General features: G+C 44.1%; 1 protein-coding gene and 2 long non-coding RNA genes across 4 annotated transcripts; 2 read left to right on the forward strand and 1 right to left on the reverse strand.

The window, feature by feature from the left end:
* Positions 1-23: 23 nt before the first annotated feature.
* Positions 24-1,408, forward strand: LOC309514492. Its single transcript, XR_014211993.1, has 2 exons — positions 24-776; positions 909-1,408. It is a non-coding gene; the product is annotated as an uncharacterized lncRNA (long non-coding RNA).
* Positions 1,231-17,511, reverse strand: REEP5 (receptor accessory protein 5). 2 transcript variants are annotated; one of them, XM_082191680.1, is made up of 5 exons: positions 17,210-17,511; positions 15,448-15,541; positions 4,088-4,226; positions 2,858-3,026; positions 1,231-1,602 (listed from the first exon to the last, which is right to left on the reverse strand). In XM_082191680.1, the coding sequence occupies exons 1-5, from the start codon at positions 17,325-17,327 to the stop codon at positions 1,553-1,555; spliced, it is 570 nt and encodes a 189-aa protein (XP_082047806.1). In that variant the 5' UTR covers positions 17,328-17,511; the 3' UTR covers positions 1,231-1,552. The 2 variants fall into 2 exon arrangements, with proteins under 2 accessions (XP_082047806.1, XP_082047807.1); XM_082191681.1 differs by lacking the exon at positions 17,210-17,511 and adding an exon at positions 15,801-15,848.
* Positions 4,233-10,019, forward strand: LOC309514519. Its single transcript, XR_014212038.1, has 2 exons — positions 4,233-6,968; positions 9,842-10,019. It is a non-coding gene; the product is annotated as an uncharacterized lncRNA (long non-coding RNA).
* Positions 17,512-23,368: the final 5,857 nt, after the last annotated feature.

Below are 23,368 nucleotides of genomic sequence, written 5' to 3' on the forward strand. Positions count from 1 at the left end.
AGATAAGCCGCTAATAGCGCTAATCCGTCAATGGGCTTGCTTCGCAAGACGAAAAAATCGCTAGACGAAGAGAATCACAGAACGGATTCTTTTCGTCCTGCGAGGCACCACTGTATACAAATATTAAAGAGGCCTGTTTTGGCTGATACCCTTTTCACTAAGTTCTGTTGCAACCACTTCATTGCTTAGTGTTGGTATGACTTGCTTTGCTTCTTCCACTGTCCCAATTAAAAATCTCATGTGTAATGATAGCATTTATTTATACGATACCTTCTTTCCTCATTCTTTCTCTTTCACATAGGTGTTATTTATCCTAGACACAATATCGCTTTCCGTTTTTGTCTCATTACCCATAAATTCTTCTAAAATTATCCTAGATATTTTTCAAATATTCAGTATTTTTTGAACGTCTGCCTCTTGTGGACACTACTCTTCAATTGGCTTTCTTGTCTTTCTTTTTTAAACAGTCACATGTGTAGTAACCCTAACAGTAGGTGTAAATCTACCTGCTTTTCTTTATAAGAATGCTTCATCATCCTTTGGTTCCACTGGCAATCCTTAACTAAAACAAAACAAGCAAGGCTTTTTAATGCCTAGAGAGAATTATTGAGAAGGGCCCAGGAGCACCTGCTAGCTGCCACATAGTGAGACCTTGGCCACAGAGCAATATTGTGGTTTTTGTTGTTGCAAATATTCATGAGCATACTTCAGCGTACATCACAAATGTGCATCAACAGCAGCAGGAGGCTCCACTGCAGAGCAGCTATTCCACAAAGGCCACAGGATAAGGCCCAAATGAGTGTACAGACCTAGGCATCATTATCTCACTTCCTTTTCACATACATCCATTCGGTATGTATATTCAACCATTGCAACTCTGGTCATAAACAACAAAGTGTTCTTCGCAGTGTTTTAAGGACAATTCCCATAGATACACACTCTTGACGAAATACTGCAAGTTACAAGCAGTCTGTGCAACAATAAGGAATATTTGGGTTCAGCACCGTACATAACCAGTCTTCACTGTTTACAACACGGTTAGAGGTGTGAGTGTAAGAATACACATTAACATAAGGCTTTTTGATTTTTTTACCTTCGATATGCAGAAACACACTGGCATGAAAAGCATTTGTCATTACGCTTTGCTATCAAACTACATTACAGTGGGAACCTGTCAGATATGCAACAGAGCTTTTACCATGGACATTGCATGCACAAAGAAACAAAGTGTAATGGTCAGAACCTGGGGCATACTTTATTTAAAGTTTACGTTAACTGCAAGACAAGACAGTATTGAAAGTCCCTTCTCTGCTCAGGAGATGAATAAACTAATCTGTAAGCTTTAGATGCTACCCACTGCACTGGTTTTAAATAAAAATGCTTACTTTCAATACAGAGAACTGCAAAAGCAAGCAATCTTACAACACATTCCTTTAATAAAATAAAAAAATGTTTACAAGGCAACAAGATTCAAATTACTATATCACAGTCCCCAGTAACATCAAGCTGCATAAGGGAAGTGATGAGGAAACTTATCTTCCAGTTAACCGTTTTAAGTGCTCTTCTTCTCGTCACCCAGTAAATTTATTGTTGCTTTTTTAGCTGAAAGAAGAAGAAGAAAGTGGCATTTATATACCGCACAACAGTATTTCTCTGGCCAGCTTACAATAAAAATAAAACAATTTAGCACAAAGAGAGCCATAACAATGCATCATAAAAATAGCAGAGAGAAAATCTACGTAGAGATAAAATCTCACAGCAGCACCAAAATGTTTGCTAATCTTGAAAGATTAGTAAGACTCTAAAAAACCGGTAGATCACTAAAAAAAAACCCCACAACCCTTAAAATCAGGAAGCCTGGGGAATCCAAGAGGTATTTACCTGGTGCTGCAAAGATTACAATGCAGGTGTTGCTCAAGCCTCTCTAAGGAGGACATTCCAGAAGAGGTGCCACCCTCTTTGGTACATGCCCACCATATCTTGTTTGGCAAAGACAAAGGGCCTCGTAAGGAGCTTTAATTATAATGGCATTGCTGAATTACTATTGTTCAGCAGCTGGAATTATCGCAGCTCTGGAAATGCCCTCCACATCAATATTCTGAGTTATGGGTGTGCTTTTTTTTTAATGGCCCAGTGCTAAAAACTCAGCAACCTGTCTAAATTAAGAATTGTTGCTGCTGTTGTTCATGCTGAACAACAAGGTGGCTGAGGAAACCACATCTATCCTGTGGGACTTCTGCTGAACCCCAACATTATCTCCCCTCCCCTCCCATATTTGAGATGTCATAAGGTATTTTCTGTGCAACTCAAAGCGCTCATGGGCTACAGCAGGGATGGGAACCTGTAATCCTCCAGATGGTGTCGAGACAACAGTTTCCACCATTCCTGACCATTGGCCATGCTGGTTGTGGCTGATGAGAGTCCACAACATTTGGAGGGCTTCACTCCCCTGGCTTAGAGGCTTTGTTTGTCTTTGAAAAAACGCGTGTCGGGATTTTCAGCATCAAGTATCTGATTTGGTGTTTATTTGATGCAATCCCAGGTGTCCATGAAATTTGCCTCTACTGCTCAGGTCAAAGCCGATGCTACTCACTATGGTCAAAGGAAGAAAACACAGACACATCCCATCAAGAGCTACTTGGGTTTTATTGTGTCTCTTTCTTAATGTAATATGGCAGTAAATCATACGATTTAACTCAAATAAAATAGACCCACATGCCATAGTACATCTCACCGCATCACTCCCCACCCCTTCTAACACCTTTGTTCAAAACCAGCTACATTTTCACAATTATCCACAAAGTAGTCTAGCCAGGGCAGAAAAATTATTGGAATAAACTGGCTCTATAGACCTCACCTTCTTTAGTAATGGTGTCTGCTGTCTCTGCAGCTTTGTCTTTCAGATCCTTTACTACGTTATCCAGCTGAGCCTCATGCTTCAGGAAGAAGGGGCGGATAATTCGGTGGTAAAGCAGCTCTGCCCCATTTGAAGGACTTGGAGCCATGCACCATACCAGAAATCCACACTGCAAAAAAAAAGGGGGGGGGGGAGGAAAGAACCAGGAAACCAGATTTTATCACACTGCCCATCATTAGTGGCATAGAAAGATCTGTAATCCTCATGTCGGACAAGCTGGTATAGCATATGATCTAAGACACAGAGCTATAAACCCAGAGTCCCCATGTTTGAATTTCACTTCTGCCATGGCAATAGGTGACCATAAGCATGCCCCTCTAATTCACCTCTGGCGCCTCTGCTTCGCCCCCCCCCCCCAATACAGGGTTGTTGTAAGGATTGCAGTAAGGATTGAAAACTCTAAAGTGCTGTATAAATACTACATGTGTGGTTCACATTTGAAAACCCATGCAAATGACACTTAGTGCAATATGCACCTAAGAGTTATTTGAACAGGTCACAGTCCTATGCTGAAGCCAATAAGCGGAAAGCATGCCTGTTCAATCCTGTATGAAACCTCCAAGACCAGTGACTATGTGCTTATGAATATTAGTTACTGGGAAGCAGTAGCAGGAGAAGACTCCTGCCTTCACACCCTGCTTGTAAGATGCTTCCTAGATGTAGCTCTGTGGCCACTGTGGGGAACAGAATGCTGCTCTAGACAGCCTTTTGCTCTGATCCAGTAGGTCGCTTCTTAAAACCTAGGGAATAAATTGGTATGTCTGCACGGCAGATAGTATAAAAGAAGCGCCTGCATCACGGATTTTAAAAGCCAAACGTAAGAACCGAAGAGAGTATTCTTGGATCAGACCAACAGCCCATCTAGTCTATAACCTTTTGTTCTCATAGTGGTCAGCCAGATATCCCAATGAGAAGCCCACAACCGGAAGCTGAGTGCAACAGCATTTGTCCTGCTTGTGATCTCCAACCTGTATTCAGAAGCACACAGCCGATGATGGAGCCAGAGCACAACTATCATGGTTTGTTGCCTTTAAGAGCCTTATTCTCCTCTTTAAAGCTATCCAAGCTGGTGGCTATCACTACCCTCTTGTGGCAGTGAATTCTGTAGGCTGACAACACACTGCTCCTAAATTTTCTGCAGGCTACAGTTGAGGGTACAAGCAAACATACCTTAATCATGTAGTAGAAAGGGAACCAGGAGAGAAAGATGTCAGAGAAAAATTCCGCTATGCTGAAGACGCCATACACAACCCAATAGGTCAGCCACTGTGTGTCGTCATCTTTGTTAGGGCTTTCAATAGCCTTGATGCTGAAAGAAAAACATTTAAAGGGTAAGTCAACTCATTCCCTCTACAACACATACACACATGGTCACAGATCTACTCCAGTTGTTGTCACTGTTGATTAAATTTGTATACCACAATTGATCTCTAGATCCCAGGGCAGTTCACAAACTGAGTGCTCGCAGGCAAAGCAGCTGTCCTAGGTTTCCTTTTTTAGCATTTTCTTTACAGTTACAGCTACAATCTTCTATAACATCTGTACTAGGGATACGAATGGGCTGCAAAACTAAACGCACTCTACATCAATTTCCCACCAAAATCTGGTTTGCTAATATGGATCCTAAAAACAATCCTAAATGGTGGCGGTAAAATAATGTAGCAGAGAACAATCACTTTTTAAACCCTGTTGGCTGAACATGGAGGAAACATCTTTTTCTCTATGGCAGCCTGGGGCAGTGGGGATACGCTATGCCAGCTCCAAGGCTGGCATACTCTTGCAGGTGGTTTGGAGAGGTGGCATCCTGTTTGAGGCACGTGATAATGATATGGTTGTGGTGGTATAAGCTACTGTGTGCACCAGTTTAGCTATACACATGATCAGGTAGCAAAGTTGTACACTTAAGAACATTCAGAAGTTCCAGTGATACCATGAAGATAAAACACACTTTGAGCAAGAGTAGATTCCACATGTTTCACAAACCTCAGGGGGTCCACAGCCCAGGAGGCTCTCTGAAAAGCTCAGATGCAGGCAGCCCAGTGAGAATGTACTCCCTCCCCATCATATTGAAAGGCTACCAAACACCTTGGTGGATTATGACAACTTGAAACATCAAGAGCTATTGAGAACCGCTCACATACGCTGTCAAAGCCAAAACTGCTGCTGCCGCCTCTTAAATGTGAATAATTATTTTAATGATCACTTATGATAAGTTATTCTGTTGGAAAACACTGTTCTTTTTCAAGACCAGACAAAGCCTGTAATTATGCCATTTGTGAGTGTTAACATATCCATTAGATATGAAAACCCAGTGCAAAGTGAAATCAAGCTGTTTCAAAATTCAAAATTCCTACCAGGATACAGGAAAAATACTTGCACCTAACTGGAGTGAGTCAATAGGATTTTTGGGATGTGGCAGTGCAGAGATTTATCTAAATCAATGTGACACTCCAGAAAATGGTTTAAAGACTAAACGTGTAGCTGTACCATATAGTTTTTCTTAGGCTGTTGCCTGTTGTATTAAGATAATGTAGGCGTGGGAGTTTGGTGAGGCAGCTGTCAGTTGCCTCTGGCCATCTTGTCAGAACAGCTTTTCTGCTTCAAACAACACAAGAGCTTTCTGCCACAAGAGCTTTCTACAGGTGTTTGCTTGTTACTGCTTTCCAATCATAAACTTTTCCCAGTTCTTGCCATCTCCCCCATCCCCACGCCCTTAAGGTATATTTGAACACAGTGAATACTTGTAAACACCTGCCCTTGACGGACCAGAAGGGTAGGTAAGATTTGAAGAGACTCTGAAACCGACTTGTAATATATATGTTTGACCTACAGAAACATGTAGCACTTCAAAAACAACAGAAACTGGAAGAACAGGTTTTGTTCTGGGGGGAGGAGGGGGGAAAGAGAGAACGGATAACCCACTTGGACACTAAATTTCTACTCTGCAATTGGGAAGAAATGTTTAAGTTCCAGTGCTTCTGGGATAACAAACACACCCCGCAATAATCTTTCCTGCTGTAAGATGATAAAGGGCAGCGCAATGACCTTTCCCCCCACCCCACCCTCTGGGCAAGTACCACCACTCTCTTTTATTCTGTCCCCAAGATATGACTAATGTAGATAAGGAATAATATTTTAGTGATGTCTTGACAGAGTGATCAGAGGGAGGATTTTCCCACCAGCTCAGTAAAAATGGGACGGGTCAAAAATGCCTTGAAGTGAAGCCACTTGCCTGCTGACCTGGGGCAAGAAGTGGTCGCCACTGAATCAGTTTTAATACGTTTGCCAAAGAAACATTTTGTTCCGCTTTAAGTGCCTAAATCTCCCAGGCAGGCAGAGATCTGCTGAATCAGGACTTTGCTGAAGCTGTCAATTTATACCTCCCGCTCTATGGAGATAATCATATCCCAAACCAATTTCACTGGTTTTTCACTGGGGCTGAATGTACCAAGCACAAAATGCAAAACCTAATTTGGTTGAGCAAATGAGAATAGAAATTGGAGGTTGCTGAATTGTGTTCAGGAGGCCTTGGGGTGGGGAGATTTTGAAATTCAAATTAAAAGACTCTCACTGACCTAGATTTATTGGCAGGTTTCTTGAAAAGATGAGTTGGAATTGTCACACTGTTCTAACAACTTGACGCTCGAGAACAAGTATCCAGTGTGCCCAAAGCAAATGTATTGTATATATTATGATCTCTAAGTAGGCAGAGTAGATTGAAAGCTGGGCTATGCCCAAACAGTATGATGCAATGCATTATAACTGCAGGCTTGTTATTAATGTCAAGTAGTTACTTAAACTATAGCATCCATTCCGAACCTAATTCCTTCCAGATGTTTTGGACTTCACTTCTGATCATCCCCAACCTCTGGGGCTGATGGGAGCAGCAGTCCAGAATATCTAGAGGGCACCTGGCTGGGGAAGGCTGGACTGTAACAATGTATATGAGAAAGCAGAGCATGATGCAGGCTTTCATCTGAAAAAAATCACAGCCATGTGTTTTATTATAAGATTTGTGATCCACCATGGAGGCCATTTTTTCTCACTTTAGGTAAGGCAAGTTTGAAGACTGCTGTCAAATTTTCCAGTACCATACGCAGAATTCAGCACACTGAACAGGCACAAACAAACAGAGCTCCCCTTTCAATCCTTACCCAGTTCGCACATTGTGGTAAACCATAGTTAACGGTTACTGTGAACACATTGATCTGGGCTGATCTGCCCCGTCCTGCCACGGCACAGGGAAAAACAGGCCACTGTCTCTGGCTTAGCAATTATGTCCAAACCAGGAATTATTATTGTGGGTGAGGAGATCCCTGGTGGGTGAGGAGATCCCTGGTAAAAACCTCTGTCTGGGATCATGGTTCGTTTCTCTCAAACAAACTACAAGTAAGCCAAGAACAAACATTGGCTACAGAACGTGGGGCTAGCCACCTGTCAAATTTATTTCCAGAAGATAACCATCTACAGCACAGAGAAGTCAAACCACCATGCAGTGTTTGCAAATAACCCTGCATAGTGCTTTGAAGCACCGGTGAAGCCTAGGGTTACCGCCCATCAGCTGACAGGCAGTAACTCCAAGCCTGCTTCAGGAATTGTCTTTGCAACAGAGTCTCCTTGTGCAACTGATCCAGTGGGCTTCCAGTTACCGCCTATCAGCTGACAGGCAGTAGCTGGTTGTTGGGAAGCCCTATGTTCAGCTGAGCACCAACCACACAGCTGCTTTCTGACCGGCAGTGCCTGCAGAGCCCCTTTCAACCAAGCCCTCCCAGCCTTTGCCTCCCTTCACCTGGTGACATTAATTGTAGGACAGGTGGCTGAAGCTTGCTTAAAAATATCCTGGTGGGTAAAATGAGGAGAGCTGGTGGACTGGATTAGGCCCATGGACTGGAGATTCCCCAGCCCGGTTTACCATGATGTGCAGATGAAGGCAATGCCTGCAGTATGGAATTAGGCAAAGGCATTCTTGCTTTTACTGGACAGGGAAATTAATAACCAGGTTCAAAGAAGCTTTGATGCAGCCTAACACGAGAAGCCACATAAGCATGGGACACTATCAGCCCATGGACTTTTATGGGCAGCGGCTGTTTTGCTAGAGACACAGTGAACTTAGTGGAACGGTTTCTGGCTGACTTGAAAATACTGCAAATCAACAGCAGGGCACTGAAAAGCACGGAATAAATTTCTGTTGCAAGAAAGAGACAGAGGGTAGCTGGCTTTTCCTACAAGTCCTTCCTATGGGGCATTTACTCCCCACCACGCAGCACAGTGGACAAGGAGGCAAAGTCACAAGGGTGACTCGAATAGTGTGGTAAAGGTGACCCAGGGATAATCCCACACTCTCAGCCTAATCTACCTGATGCACAATGGTCCACACATTTTGGCTAGCCTCAGAGATGGGCTACAATTTAGTTGAAAAGCCACAAGTGGCCCCTTGTTCCTAACCTTATGCAACACCTCTGCATGAGCCCTGCTCCCAGCTTCTAGCAATGATCTGGAAAAGGACAGTCCTTGCAGTTACACTGAGTTTCAGTTGATTCCTACACATTTTCCTGGCTCCCGCGTTTGCAGCAGGGTCTTGCGTTTGCAGTGGGCAGATGAGGCATTGAGTGGGTCCACTGCCTGGGTGGGCAAGGCACTCAGAGTAGACAAGGCTTTTCTCTCTGGAGCTAAAAGGAAAGGCTAGTGTTTGTTTTGGTGCTGGGTGGCCAGGCTGCCCCAAGCACCTCTGTCATCCAACCCCAAAGAGCAAGCTACGGCCTTTTGTCTCTGCTGAAGCAAGGGGTGGGATTGTCATATGTTGTCATATGTGTGGAGGAAAACCTTAAACATGTTGCAGAGTTCAGCAGAGTTCCCCAAAATAGACCAGAGGCAATAGAACTTCATTCAGCAGAGCTTTACTTGTGCTGAAGGCAAATGTAGCATAATGGTTATCAAATCCAATACAATCAGGATTGGCTCAGTCCATACAAAATCCAGTTGCAGCATTTATAAACTTAACTCAGAATAAGACTAAACCTTAACACTAAGAAACACCACGCCAGAAGGAAGAGAGAGAAAGAGAAGAGAAAAGTAAAGACCCAGGGTCCTTTTGGCCTATATTTATAGTCAGCATGACTCTGCAGAATAGATATGAGAACCAGTTCAAAGCAGCTTCCCAGAAGATATAACCCAAACAATCATTAACCCTTCTGCCTCTGCTACTCTCACACAGAGAAGCTTCTAGTAGATTTTTGTATTAATCAGAATAGAAAAGAATAGGAAAGATCTTTACAGATCTTTACAATGTTTTCTGCACTAAGAAATGCAAATGCATCCAGTTGTGATGCAGCCTCTAAAATTCCATTTCCAAGCAGAAGATAAAGGCCAGAACTTCTCTCCTCACCCTCGAAAAGGGAAAGCTTCCTCTCGTTACAGCAAGCATTCTGGGTGGTATTGTGGACCTTTTCTTATTAAACTGGTTATGAAGAGCTCCTTGGGTAAGGTTACCAGACACCCCCGTTTCTCGGGGACAATCAGTCCCCTGACAAAATCCATTTAGTAGGAAGTTGAAAAGTGTCCCCAGATTCATTGAAAAAAAATCTGGTAACCTTATCCTTGGGAGAAAAAGCAGGGTAACAGACGTGATAGACTGCTTCTGTCCTCTCCCAACCTACAGGAATGATTGTGAATCTACATGTGCTGTTTCTAAAGAGTTTGCCACAGAAATGCTCCAGAATTTACACGATTACATTCATTCACAGCCTTTTTGCAAAACCAAGTAGGAATCCCTTTTTCCTCTAGTGTTCTGACCCACTTTCTTTTCTTTTCTTTTTTTACTGTTACTTACATTTAATCTACGCATATTTTCCCTCTGGTGTTCTATGTAGGTCATAAACATTCAAATACCTTTGAGATGCTAAATGAACTTTCAACTACTTTCAGCTTTGCCCAGTTATTTAGGCAGAGCCCAGCAATACTAAGAAAAGAAAAGGAAGGCTGATGCAATTAATGGAAAGTGATTTACCAGAGTGTCTGGAAGTCCACAAAGTTCAGTCTTATGACAATACATGTGTTATAGAAATACAAAATTAAACCAGTGGGACAGGGTTTCCCAACTTAATTCGCCTTCTACCCTTGCCTTGTACAGAGACGCTGGTCACCAATATAATTCAATTATTCACAATGAGGTGAGAAGGAACCTGAAAAGTCCAACAGTGAATAAAAATATGCAGCAGGGGAGATGTCTGTGCTGTTGGCTAACAGCTTTAGCACATGACCACAAGAGCAGAAAGCAGTATATTTTCCAGTACCTAGGAAAATAAGATAGAAGGCAGAAGAGGAAGGTGTGAACCTACCTCTATTAAGACTGTGGCCACACACACCCCATACATGTAAATACATGACTTCTCCTAAAGAATCCTGGGAACTATAGTTTGCCTCTAAGAGACCTTTAAACTACAGTTCCCAGTATCTTTTGGGGGGGGCAGGGGGAAGGGAGTCATGTGTTTTAAATAAGATGTGGATGTGACCTGCATGATCTGCAATTCTCTGGCACCAGCATAGGCACCTGCCTTAGGCACAGTGTTAGAAACTGAGACATGAAAGCTGGGAGCTAAATGGCACCTTCAACCTAGGTGCAACAACGGAATGTCTAGGCGTGTTTTTTTTAATAAGGTAAAGGTAAAGGTACCCCTGCCCGTACGGGCCAGTCGTGTCCGACTCTGGGGTTGCGTGCTCATCTCGCTTAAGAGGCCGGGGGCCAGCGCTGTCCGAAGACACTTCCGGGTCATGTGGCCACTGTGACGAAGCTGCTCTGGCAAGCCAGCACCAGCGCAGCGCACGGAAACGTCATTACCTTCCCGCTATAAAGCGGTACCTATTTATCTACTTGCACTTGGGGGTGCTTTCGAACTGCTAGGTGGGCAGGAGCTGGGACCAAACGACGGGAGCTCACCCCACCGCGGAGATTCGAACCGCCGACCATGCGATCGGCAAGTCCTAGGCACTGAGGTTTTACCCACAGCGCCACTTGCGTCCCATTTTTTTAATAACAAGAATACAAATCTGAAAATGAATGAACTGCAGCTCATTTTTCACATGGTCTAGTCCTTCCCCTGTTCTCCCCCTAATATTCTTAAGAGGCTCTCTCCTCCAGTCTTCAGAGAGTAGCTGGAAGTGGGGAGGCAAAAAAAAAGGCCCTCTTTTCCTTTCACTCTGCAGTTTTAATCTGAAATCTTAGGCACAGTACTGTGCCCAGAGCTCAGAAACTGCTCACGCTAATGAAATTCCCTGTCGCAAAATGCGCCTAGAACAATGGGAGTTTTGAACACTGCTTAGACAGTGTTCTGCTTAGATTGCTTAGAACACTGCCCATCGATCCATTTAGCTCACTGCAGTCTACAGCAGCAGCGGACAACATATGGCCACATATGGCCACCTGCCTAGTTTCAAAAGAGAGAATTTTAGTCCTGTCTGTTACATAAAGTGTCTGAAACCCCAGGGAGATGTGCTGGAAGGTAACCAGATTAGCACAGTCTCACCATAAGAGAACACTTTCCACAGACTTCTGCTATGCAACTCCCAAGATGAAGCAAACCATGTGGCAAGACTCCGGCGAGCTATTTGCAGTTATCTTCACATTGTCAAAGTGACAACATAAAAACTGTTTGGTCCTGCAAAGCATGGACGAGTCAATCACAGAAATAACTAGGATCACCCAGATGGCAAGTTGAGACTTAGCGAAACTTAAAACACCTTGGAAAACGTAAGGACAGATACTTAGGAAGGCAACGTGTTAGCCTTTTCGAAGCAGAGCGTCCTGCAGTTTTATGGTGTCGGAATTTTAAAAATCCTATCGCTTAACCCACTGCCGCTTTAGTTTCTCGTGTACAATGGAGATTTCGCTGCATCGTCACTAAACGTATTAGCCTGTGGATTTTTTCTACTCCCGGGGCAAGCACTGTGCTCTGAAAGTGTTGTGTGCTATTATCAGACCCGCAGGCGACACATCACAGTGACAATTGTGCAATTAACCTAACTGTGCAACTAGGTTATGCATGGCTACTTGGAAGCAAACTCCACTGAATTCAATGGAACTTGTTCCCAGTTACCTGTACAGCAGAAATGGGAAACCTGTGGGCCTCTGGGAGTTGCAAGACTACAACTCCCATCATCCCTTACTACTGGTTATGTTGGCTGGGGCTGCTTCTGTGTGAAAAAATCTACCACTAGATTTTTGTCACACTTGTCCAATGCAAATGTGTCAATTCACCAGGTTGCTACAAGAAGCCCTCCAAAAACAGGAAGCATGCATCATTGGATGATTTGTATTTGTGGGAAGGGACAAGGAGCTTTGTAGAAATGACAGGGGCCACTGAGGCTGTCTCTATAGCAAATAACTACTATGCGAAAAGCAAACAGATTTTAAAAATGCGTTTGACATGGAAGCACCCACTGGATTTTACCGACCCTTTCTACACACAAGATTTCATACAACTAGCTTATAAGCCTATGCTAGGAATCTGCAATTTTAGAACTTCTGCCAGATTTAAGAATGTATAAGGGAAACTGCCTCTGCCTCAAGTTAAGACTTTGGTCTGCAGACTTCTCACCCTGCAGGATGCAGAACTGTAAGCCAGTTCAGGCATGACAGGTACCTTGGTTTTCGAACCTTTTCGGGAGTCAAACAGACTCCCGGAATGAATTAAATTTGAGGTGGCTGCAGGAGCTTCCTGCACTCAATTGGAAGCCACTTCTGATATTCGGCTTCTGAAAAACGTTCACAAACCGGAACACTCACTTCCGTGTTTGCGGCATTTGGGAGCCAATTTTTCAGGAGCCAAGCCGTTCGACTGCCAAGGTACCACTGTATCTCAATGACACCACTGCCTTTGGAGCATACAGAACCACATTTGAGCCTGGAGTTGGTCTGTGCTCATATGTTTGAGTGAACTGGGGGTTGGAGAGCACATGCGACCACCAAGATTTGTGTGACGGTGAAGGCACATTTTCAAGTTACCACCACTACAAAAATCTCCATGGTTGCATATCATCATTCCATATGGTTCAAACAAACAAACAAACAAACAAACAAACACCACCTCGGTACAAAGCCCACCAGAAGCTCTTTCCTCTCTCTTCAACTCATATGGGGATTTTCATTATTTACCAGTCAACTCTGGGGGACTTCTGTTTTACTTTCATGTCTAACTATTGCATGTTTCCTAACCTGCTTGAAAGTCCAAGTGAATCCAATGTGAACATACACATTAGAGGATTTGCATGTACATATGCATGTTTTTTGCTACTTTTATTAACCTTACTCATCATGAAACCACATAATGGGAACAGCATTGATACCGTTATAGCATGCGGAGAATACTGCACTGAGCACTGGGAAGAGGATAGAAGAATACACAGGTATGGCTATCACTGGATTACTGGCACTGGAACCTGTGAGGTGACTGCACTGAGAAGCATCACATTGCGTTTCAGGCAATATGAATGCTCTGTTTTTGGATATTAGATCTGCAAGTGACCCATTTATACATGCAAGTCGCTAAGTAACAAACAAGCACATGTGAAATACTGGCGCTAATTTATATAGTTTTGAGCTATTTAATGTATGTATTGTGTTTGTTGCATAATATGCATCAATGCTGTTCGCTGCTTAGGGGCTAAAAAGTGTGTGTGTGTGTATATAGATACAGTGGTACCTCGGGTTACATACACTTCAGGTTACAGACTCTGCTAACCCAGGAATAGTACCTCTGGTTAAGAACTTTGCTTCAGGATGGGAACAGAAATTGTGCTCCGGCGCCGCGGCAGCAGCAGGAAGCCCCATTAGCTAAAGTGGTGCTTCAGGTTAAGAACAGTTTCAGGTTAAGAATGGACCTCCGGAACGAAGTAAGTACGTAACCAGAGGTACCATTGTATCTAAAAAAGTGGAGTGTGTGTGTGTGTTTATATCTACACACACTCCCCCCCCCCCATGTCATACACTCTATAAAGATACTGAGTACTCCCATGGACAAAAAAAGTTAACAAGTAAGACAGGAGCTGACTGAGATGCTGTTTATGAACATAAGCAGACAGATTTATAGGAGACATCCCATCAATATCCTATATATGGTCAAACTAGATTTGATGTAGGAGATCTACAACTGAATCTTCTGGTGTTGAAGATAGCTCAGTTGGTAGAGTATGAGGCTCTTAATCTTAAGGTCATGAGTTTGAGTGCAAAAGATTTCTGCATTGCAGGGGGTTGGACTAGATGACCCTTGGGGGTCCTTTCCCGCTATAGAATTCTCTTATTCTATGCTGTCTTCTTTGTTGTTGTTAAAAGCTGGGGGGAGGATCTGAATTGATTACAGTGCGGGTGGAAGGCTTTATCTTTTCCCATTATGTGATTTCTTAATCTTAAATCTATAGCAATGGTGCTATTATCCCGGGGGGTGGGGGGTTGTGAAGAGAGAACGCATGGACCCATGTTGTCTTACCCAAGTTCAGTTGTCTGAGAAGTGATGCAAGGCTAATGAGGAAAGCTCTTTTTGATCTGTGCTGGCAATTTCACACATACAAGTTCTCACTTGATGTCGAGGGATAAAAAGACGCACATGTGAAAAAGCACCTTTAGCTTTTCCAGAACATACAGGCGCACTTAAGACAGGGCACTCACGTGACATTCTCACCATGCTTTCCCAACGCAGTGCTCATTTCACAATAAGATTGCAAAACTGCAGTCTTTTCCATCACATTTAAGGCGCGGCTCTCATCCTAATCCATACCAGCTGTTAACATTCAGCCTTCAGTCAAGTTCAACATTAGATGAGCCCAGTGTTGCAGCAGCCAACAAAATGCCCTGTTCTTATGTGTATTGAGGCTACATCTTGTAAAGAAGGGGAAGACAGTCTAAAAACCCCCTGAAATAACTGCTTAGCTTTGGCTGGATCGAAACTTCTCACTTGTTTTAAAAAAATAGGAGGCCCACACATTTGCTCAAATACACCCCCCCCCCGGTTTTGAAGTGACATCATCATCAACATTTCAGGGCACAGAGCCAAAATTTTCATTGCAACAGAAATCGCCAAGGTAACCTTTCCTTCCAGACAGAGTTCTATTATTTCCAAAAGCTTTTGTGGCATTAAGATGCCTAAATCGTGCAAACCCATCACCCACAACATCACAGTCCATCTGCTGACTCCTCCGGCTCCAATGAGTTCTGATTCTACAGCACAGGGCAATGGCAAGATTGGGAGTTGTGGGTCAGCCTACCGAGTGAGGCAGAAGCTTCTCACTACTACTGTAAGCTCTAAGGATGCTGTAGCCCACTCCAGGGAGGGGCCTGGCAAGTTCTGAAACTGCCTTAAGAAAAAAATCCAAAACAATTCCTTGAAGGTTTGGCAGCCACTTGCAACCTGACAAAAAAAGAGGGAGGAAGGAGGAAAGGAAATCTGTAGCACATGGCCCACCCCCTCCAAAGTTACCAGTTTCAACAGGCAGTCCCAGTACACAGAAAGAGGAAGAGGCTTCTCTCTCCGAACACTTACGAGACGTATGCAGGATAAGCGAACCCAATCAAGTTGCAAAGGAGGGACGCTCCATAACCGAACACCAGATAGATGGCTAGCGCGGCACCAATGGCTGAGAAAGAAAGCAGAAAGTCAGTCGGGGCGGAGAGGAGCTCTCCCTGAGCACACAATAAAGCAAAGGCTGAGTTATATAAAGATGGAAGTTTCCTTAAGGGCTGCTGAGGCGGGAAGGAAACGGATGAATTCCTTCCACGGGTCTCAACCCACAACCACCACAGCCCCCAACGTAAGCCTGGAGAACTGGGGCACCACATCCTGCCCGCTGTTTACCGTGAAGTTTAACCCTCATGGGGGTGGCGGGAGAAGCTAACCTGTGATACTGAAAGGGTACATGGCAGATCCGAGACACAAAGCGATACTTAGTTCAGCCCAGACACGTCAGCTAGTCAATTACCATCTTGTGGGAGTTTCTCTCTCTTTCTTCCCCTCCTCCTCCTCCCCCGAATTTCTCAGAAGGCACCAGTAATTTCCCTCCAAAGGCATCGAAAGTAGCGCTGGGGTTCCCCCTCCTATTCTGTCGGGGCACAGTAACATACAAAAATCTGGTGTGGTGGTTTTTTTTTTACCAACATGGCATAAGAGCAAGAGAGATGAAGCTGGAGGCGGGGGAATGAGCTGGACTGTTGGGGAATGAGCTGGACTGTTGTAACCTGAGACCAGCCCGTTTTACAGCCGCGGCTGCTGCTGGACATTCAATCCCAAGGGCTGAGACTCCCGCACCACCTCCTGCTCCCCCCCTCCTTGGACACAGTGCCTAATATGCGCCTTCTCCTGCCATAAATGTCGCCCAAGAGGGAGAGGGAGAGAGGCAGGTGCCGAGGCCCAGATTTTCCTCCTCCTCCTCTTCTTCTTCTTAATAATTTTTTTATTGGAAATTTTATTTACAACATAACACAACCCCCCACCCCCCAACACAGAAATCCACCCCCATCAGACACAACCATAACAAACAACAAGCATAGTGTACAACAATACAAACAACCAAATAAAAGACTTCCTTTTTCCTGTTTCTGGCATCCTTATTTACTTCTTAAAAGCTGTTTCCTTGATGGATAATTATTAAGATTTTCCTAATTAAAACTTAAATATCCATAGTCTCCTGCAGACATTAATCCAAACAAGTCCAGGTATGAATTTTAGGGCATTGTTTTGTGAATTATTCTCTGCATTTCCCCCATGCTTTTTGAAATTCTTGTCTAGTATGATCTCTAATTGCAATTAGAGGCCCAGAATCTCTTCGCCCCACTACCCAGGACCCCGGGCATCCTAGCGGGGGGGGGGGGGCGAAACGGAGCTTTCACTCCCATTATTGCGAAGCAAGCCAGGGTGGAGAATGCGTGGGGGGGGGGGACGACTGGATACTCCCTTATTATGCAAAGCGTCTGTTTCAGTGCTAAGAACATTTACGGGCTGCTTTGCATTTTGGCGTGGAGATGCCAGATGCAAACGCTTCAGACCAAACGAGAGGATTAAAAATAAATAAATGCAGGGCCGTCGGGGCCGTAACAAAACAAAGGGCTTCTTTCCACTCTCCCTTTCAGAAACAACCTCCAGTTTCATCGTTTGGGAGAACATCGCAGGATCACAATGGCCCTTGTGGACGTGATGTTTGGTTGTGGGTGGAGGACGGGGGAGAACAGCGCGGGTCGCAGGGGAGGTTTTGGAACAGAGGAGGGGAAAAAGAGAGACGGCACCACGGAGGAGAGACGCCGCTCCTTACCAATGGCGATGAAGGACCTGTTCACGCCAGTCCTGCTCTCGATCTTCTCCAGCACGGCCGTCAGGCAGTTCTTCTCGTGCAGGAACTTGTCGAACCTCTGCCTCATGGACGCGGTCATGGTGGCGGGACCCCTTCCCTCGGACAGAGGAGCCGGGAGAGAAAGAAAGCGGCTCTGGTCTCCTCCAGGCGCAATGCAAATGCAAAGCGCTTCTCAGCAGCTGGCGACGGACCCGGGCCTGCTTTGCTCGCGGAAGGGAAGGCGGAGAGACGTCAGGGGCGGCAGCAGCGGCATCATGGGGGGGCAACGTCAGCGCTAGCCCGGCCCTGAAGCCCGCCCTCCGCCTCCATTCTCTGCAAAGGAGCCACACCCAGGCACGGGGCTTTCGCGGGGAGCCCGGGTAGAATGACCCACGCAGAAAAGGCGCAGGAGACTAGCAGGGTTGGGCGTCGAAGGCTTTTTCCTTCCACAAACCCACACACCCCACCCTCCACGCATCGGCCTTTGCAAATTGAGGCCTCGTAAGAACGAGGGTGCAGGGGACTTGCTTATTTATAGCAGCTCGGTGTTTTCTGTCTTTTCTGCCAACGTGCATGAGAGAGAGAGAGACAGCACACAGCCGCACCCACGCGTTCACATTCAGCATAGACGTAAAGGACAAGGCTGCCTCCAGATTTTGGGAACTACAGTTCCCAGCAATCTTAAACCACAGCTCCTAAGATTGGGGCAGGGGAGCCAACTGGTTTAAATGTGTTTGAATGTGCGGTGTGCGTCAGGGGTGCCAACTTGAATACAGAATTGGGGGGGCAGGGGTAGCTGCCCCCCCCTCAAGTAAATGAAAAGAGTTAACTAACTGACCAATTGCAATGCAGATAACTTGGTTATCTGCCCTTGCCCCACATAAAGCCTTCTCTCCCACCTAAAATAAATACTGGCTACGCCCATGGGAAGCGAGTAAGTCCCACCCTACATAATCGATCACATGCATGGCACATTCTATTTGAATGGCATTGTCCATCAACTTTGGGTGTGGCCTTCTCAAATATTTTATTTGGGGGTGGGTGAAGGGCCTAGGAATTGGATCATATGGTGTGCATGTCACCTCAGTCTCCCTGCCCCCCATTTAATTCACTGTCCCCTCTCTCCTCTTGCTTTAATATCCATCCCAATTAAGAATTATGGTCAACCTGAAAGCTTGACTGCTGTTTTATAATGTTTTAGTTTGACCAAGTAAAAGGTATTGACTGATTGTGCTTTCTCCCCCTTCCAGTACCTTTACTTTTAATGTATTATGTAAGGTACTGTATTTTACATAATACATTGGTTCTCATTGAAGGGTGCTGGTCATTTCTAAGGGATAAAGAAATTGTTTCTAGATCCACTCTTTCCTAGCCAGAAGAAAAGCTACAGTAAATAGTTCGTTGTCATCATCATAGACTTTTATTGCGCTAGATATAGGCCATGGCATCATTCGGAAAAATAACAAGAGGAAAAACTGCAATAACCATAAAAGCCATCAGGTACCACACATACAACATAAACCACAGTCACAACTACTAAGATCGTTTGTTGCATCAAATAGAATAGCAGAAGATTTTCTAGTAAAATGTGCCAAATTAAATATCCGAATCCCCTTTGCAGTTGACCGCTATTTTATCTAGCTCTTTCCTCCTGATCTTCTTAGCTGCCAACGCATAGAGTGCTACTTTATAAGTTACAAAGTCATCAGTATCGCTCAGTAAATAGTTAAGTTTACCCCCTTTATCCAGTTTCTTTTATAAGAAGATGGCCTTTTTAAGATCACCTGAAGTTGCAACTAGTTCCAGCTGTTCCACATCTAACTTGTCTGGCTGCTGAGTGGAGAGGGAATGATCCTGAGCTTACCTGCCTGCAGGCTCTCCTAGCTGCCATCTTCTGGTGAGCACCGTTGACTTGGACCCTGATTCTTCCCGTAAATAGGTAGGAAACACAGAATGCAACAGGGCAGTCTGTCATGTGTGCATTGTGGATTTTGGAGTATATGTTTTACAGGGACTGTTTGTGTGTCCCCTAGGACTCGTTCCAGTGGGTGTGCTGGTGACACGGGTCACCATGTTCTATCCCTTTTATGTTCTGTCCAATTCCCTTGCTTGATTTCCATTTCTGCTTCCAACAGACGTTGAGTATTCTGGGGCCACTGAACATGCTCAGTGGACTGATTTAGGGCATTTTTGCCCACTCGTCATTTTTGTCTAAAATATTTTTTCCACTTCTGCAACCCTTGGGATTCTCCTGGGCATGGTAATACCGTACTTTTCCGTGTATAAGGCGAGGGGTTTATTTACGTTAAAATAATGGTAAAAAATTGGGGGCGTCTTATACATGGGTAGTGCAGAGGGGTGACGGCGGATTGTTTCCTTCTGTGAGCAGTAGACTGTCACTGGCATTAGTGTGGGTGATTTCTTGCTGTGGCAATGGCTGCTGTTGATTGGCCACTGCTGCGGCTTTGGGCAGTCTATTGGTGGCTGCTGGCGGTGATCGGAAACACAATTGGAGGCTTCTGAATCATGTGCTATCGGAAGTGTTGGCCAGTCAGGTGAGCGTTTCCAGGCATCCCCCCCCAAAAAAAGCTCAACAGCTCTGGGCAATCTCCCCCCATTTTCTAAATTTTGAGTCCCCCATGGGACTAGTGCAATACATGGGGGCATGTTATACACAGAAAAATACTCCCTCTTGTTTCACAATAGGCCCATTTTATTTAAATGTCTGTTGGCACTCATCAGCTCACAATTAGAGAGGAGGATAGTACAGTGGTACCTCTAGTTACGAACTTAATTTGTTCCAGAGGTCCGTTCTTAACCTGAAACTGTTCTTAACTAGAGACGTGCTTTCGCTAATGGGGCCTTTTGCTGCAGCTGTGCCGCCGGCACACGACTTCCGTTCTCATCCTGGGGCAAAGTTCTCAACTCTGGGTAACTCTTCCAGGTTAGCAGAGTTTGTAACCTGAAGCGTTTGTAACCTGAGTCATTTGTAACTTGAGGTGTTTGTAACTCAGGGTACCACTGTAGTAGTTCCACAACCACACTTCCCTTTTAGTCATCTCTGGAGCTAAAGTTACAGAGTTGGGACTGCAGAGATACAAAGTAGGCCTAGATAAGAGATTGTTAGTTTGTGGATTATGCTGCATTCCTTTGCTCCCCAAACTTTATTTTCCACTGATTTCTTGTTATTTTGCAACGGGGAATGTAGGTATTTTATTCCCATAGGTTATACAGTGGAACCTCGGGTTAAGTACTTAATTAGTTCCGGAGGTCCATTCTTAACCAGAAACTGTTCTTAACCTGAAGCACCACTTTAGCTAATGGGGCCTCCTGCTCCCGCCGCGCCGCCACAGCACGATTTCTGTTCTTATCCTGAAGCAAAGTTCTTAACCTGAAGCACTATTTCTGGGTTAGCGGAGTCTGTAACCTGAAGCATATGTAACCTGAAGCATATGTAACCCGAGGTACCACTGTATTTGCTGAACTCAGTATAAGGCTTACCTATGTGCCATCCATTATTATTTATCCTCTGCAATTTTATGGAAGCATTTTAAGTACTGAAAGAAAAAGCGCTTCCTTGCAAGCATCCAGTAATACGCGACAAGTATACAGTGAGTCAGCTTTTGCAGTTGAAATGGTAGTGCTTATGTACAATCTGGAGTTTTTGGCATAAATGGATGGACTGATAGCAACTAAAGAGCTTGCTGATGCTGGCATTGTAAACCTTCAACAAGGGACATTACAGCATCGCTGCTGTGTGTTGGAAGTACATGTTGTGAGACAGCCGGTATTTGAAAGTTGACTGCCAGTGCCGTGTATTCCTATTCAGTGTCAAAACAAAAACGATAGTTGAAATCCCTGTGGTACGCACATAGTACTGTATGCACAGAGCATCAAATATAAATGCATAATTTGGCAGAATGACTCACTGCATCATGTGGTTTGGTTTTTTTTGGTCTTCTGTGATTCTGTGGGTTGGCCCATTTCTTTGTAGAGTTAGGATACTGGAACAAGAAGCAGAACATTATCAAGGTCTTACTTAGTATGCTGACAAGTTTTTTTTACTAGTTCTGTAACATGACATGCAAAACCTGGTGAAGAGCTCACTGTTTCCGTCTCCACTCGCCAGCTTAATTTCTACAAGTAAAGTTGCTCTGAAGTCATTTTTATACTTTTGATATGCCTTTAAGAGTGCTTTGCTCTCCTGCCTCGAACAGCTGTTGATGTTTATCTGTACTCAGTGAAAAGCTTTTGCAAATGCACCTGAGGTTAAAAACACTGGAGCAGGCAAGGCCCTTTTATTTCTGGTCTGTTGGAAACTTTCAGCTCAACTATTTCTATTATTACTTTCTATTATTCTCAGAATAAGGCTTACCGTATATTTCTCTACAGGCAGTGGCAAAGAGTGTTTTGGAATGTAGTGTGCCATTTTCCATAACTGTGTTCAAAAATATATATTAAAATTGGAGCAAGTGCAAAGTGGTATCTGATCAGGGATCAGCTTCCATGTATTTTCAAGTGGAGCTTGACACAGGTGTCCTTCACAATTGTGTGTGTGGTTTGTCACTGTATCCCTCTAAATGCAAAATCAAACAAGAAGCCACCCTTTGTAGGCAGGCAACCAATGAATGAAACTGTAAAGAAATAACAAGGTCAGTATTCAGACTAGTCACAGGGAATTGACAGTCCAGATAACCAATTCAAAATTTAACAACTTGAATGGCAAAAATGGGTTAATAAGCCTGCACCAAACAATTTAGCTGAGATTAGGACCATCTAACAGGGGCTATAGCTATTGCACCGTTATACAGTTTTTACTCATAAGCCATCTTTGAAAGATACTATCTTGAAGGGAGAGGGGCATATACATGAATAAGATAAAATAAATAGTTTAATACCAGCAAATACAGGTTGTTAGTGGGTTATTTTCAGGGGAACATGTGTGGTTTTGTTTTTAACAGGATGGGGAATACTGAAAACAGGTTTATTTACAATCTCATAGTTTGTAGTTTTCAGAGCCCTTGCCCCATCCTAGCCTTTTGTCTTTTTCTCAAAGGTCTGGCTATCCTTTGTTGTTGTTGTAGGCATTGTCTGAATGCTTTTATGTGGGAAGTCAGCTGAGAATGCTGTGCATAGAATGCAATGAACAAATATATATATATTGAACTGAATATATATATGCACTGAATATATATTGCACTGAAATGATGCATTTCTTGTGGGTTAGGGTTAAGGAAATGTGTCGCCCACAGCAGTTAATTAATTAATTATACCGCCCTTCATCTGAAGGTCACAAAAACCCATTCCCACGTTTTAGTTTAGTGTTTTGCAGATGAGCTCAGCATGGCTTACTTCTGAGTTGACTGCACTATTGAAGTCTCTCTTGTTTGAAAGTCTCCATAGTCTTAGATAAATCTAGACATTCAGTTAGCGAAAGGTGGAATAACAAGTTCCCTTTGATGACAAGAGGAGTATTAACAAGTTGCATGGTAAAACCACAATCATGAGTGTTCATAAAAGGCTGGCTGCTCATGCTGCCTGCGGGGTGGGGCTTTCTCTGTGGAGCCTCTCAGCAAAGGAAAACTGTACAGCCGCATATGACTAGCAGGCACATTTTTTACTACCCTTTAACCCAGGCAGAAATGGTTCAGTTTCTTTGGAGCGACAATAATAGTTTCGTAACACTTAGAGTGGCCCTCTATCCACTGGCTGCAAAACAAAAACACTGGGGAAAAGTAGTTAGATAAAATTGCTGTATTTTTTGGTGGCGATTCGGAGGTTTAACCTGAAATTAAGCTGTTGTTGTCTTTAGTAACTTCTCTCTTTTGGACAACAGATGTTGGCAAAGTGGATTTTAAAATGGCAAAACAATACAGTGGTACCTCGGGTTATATACACTTCAGGTTACACACTCTGCTAACCCAGAAATAGTGTTTCAGGTTAAGAACTTTGCTTCAGGATAAGAACAGAAATCGTGCTCCGGCAGCGTGATGGCAGCAGGAGGCCCCATTAGCTAGAGTGGTGCTTCAGGTTAAGAACAGTTTCAGGTTAAGAACAGACCTCCGGAACGAATTAAGTACTTAACCCGAGGTACCAGGTTAAGTATTAGAATTGAAGATGTCACAGAGACGCACAAGATGT

This window comes from Podarcis vaucheri, assembly GCF_965113315.1.
Source record: "Podarcis vaucheri genome assembly, chromosome: 11".
Classification (NCBI taxonomy): domain Eukaryota; kingdom Metazoa; phylum Chordata; class Lepidosauria; order Squamata; family Lacertidae; genus Podarcis; species Podarcis vaucheri.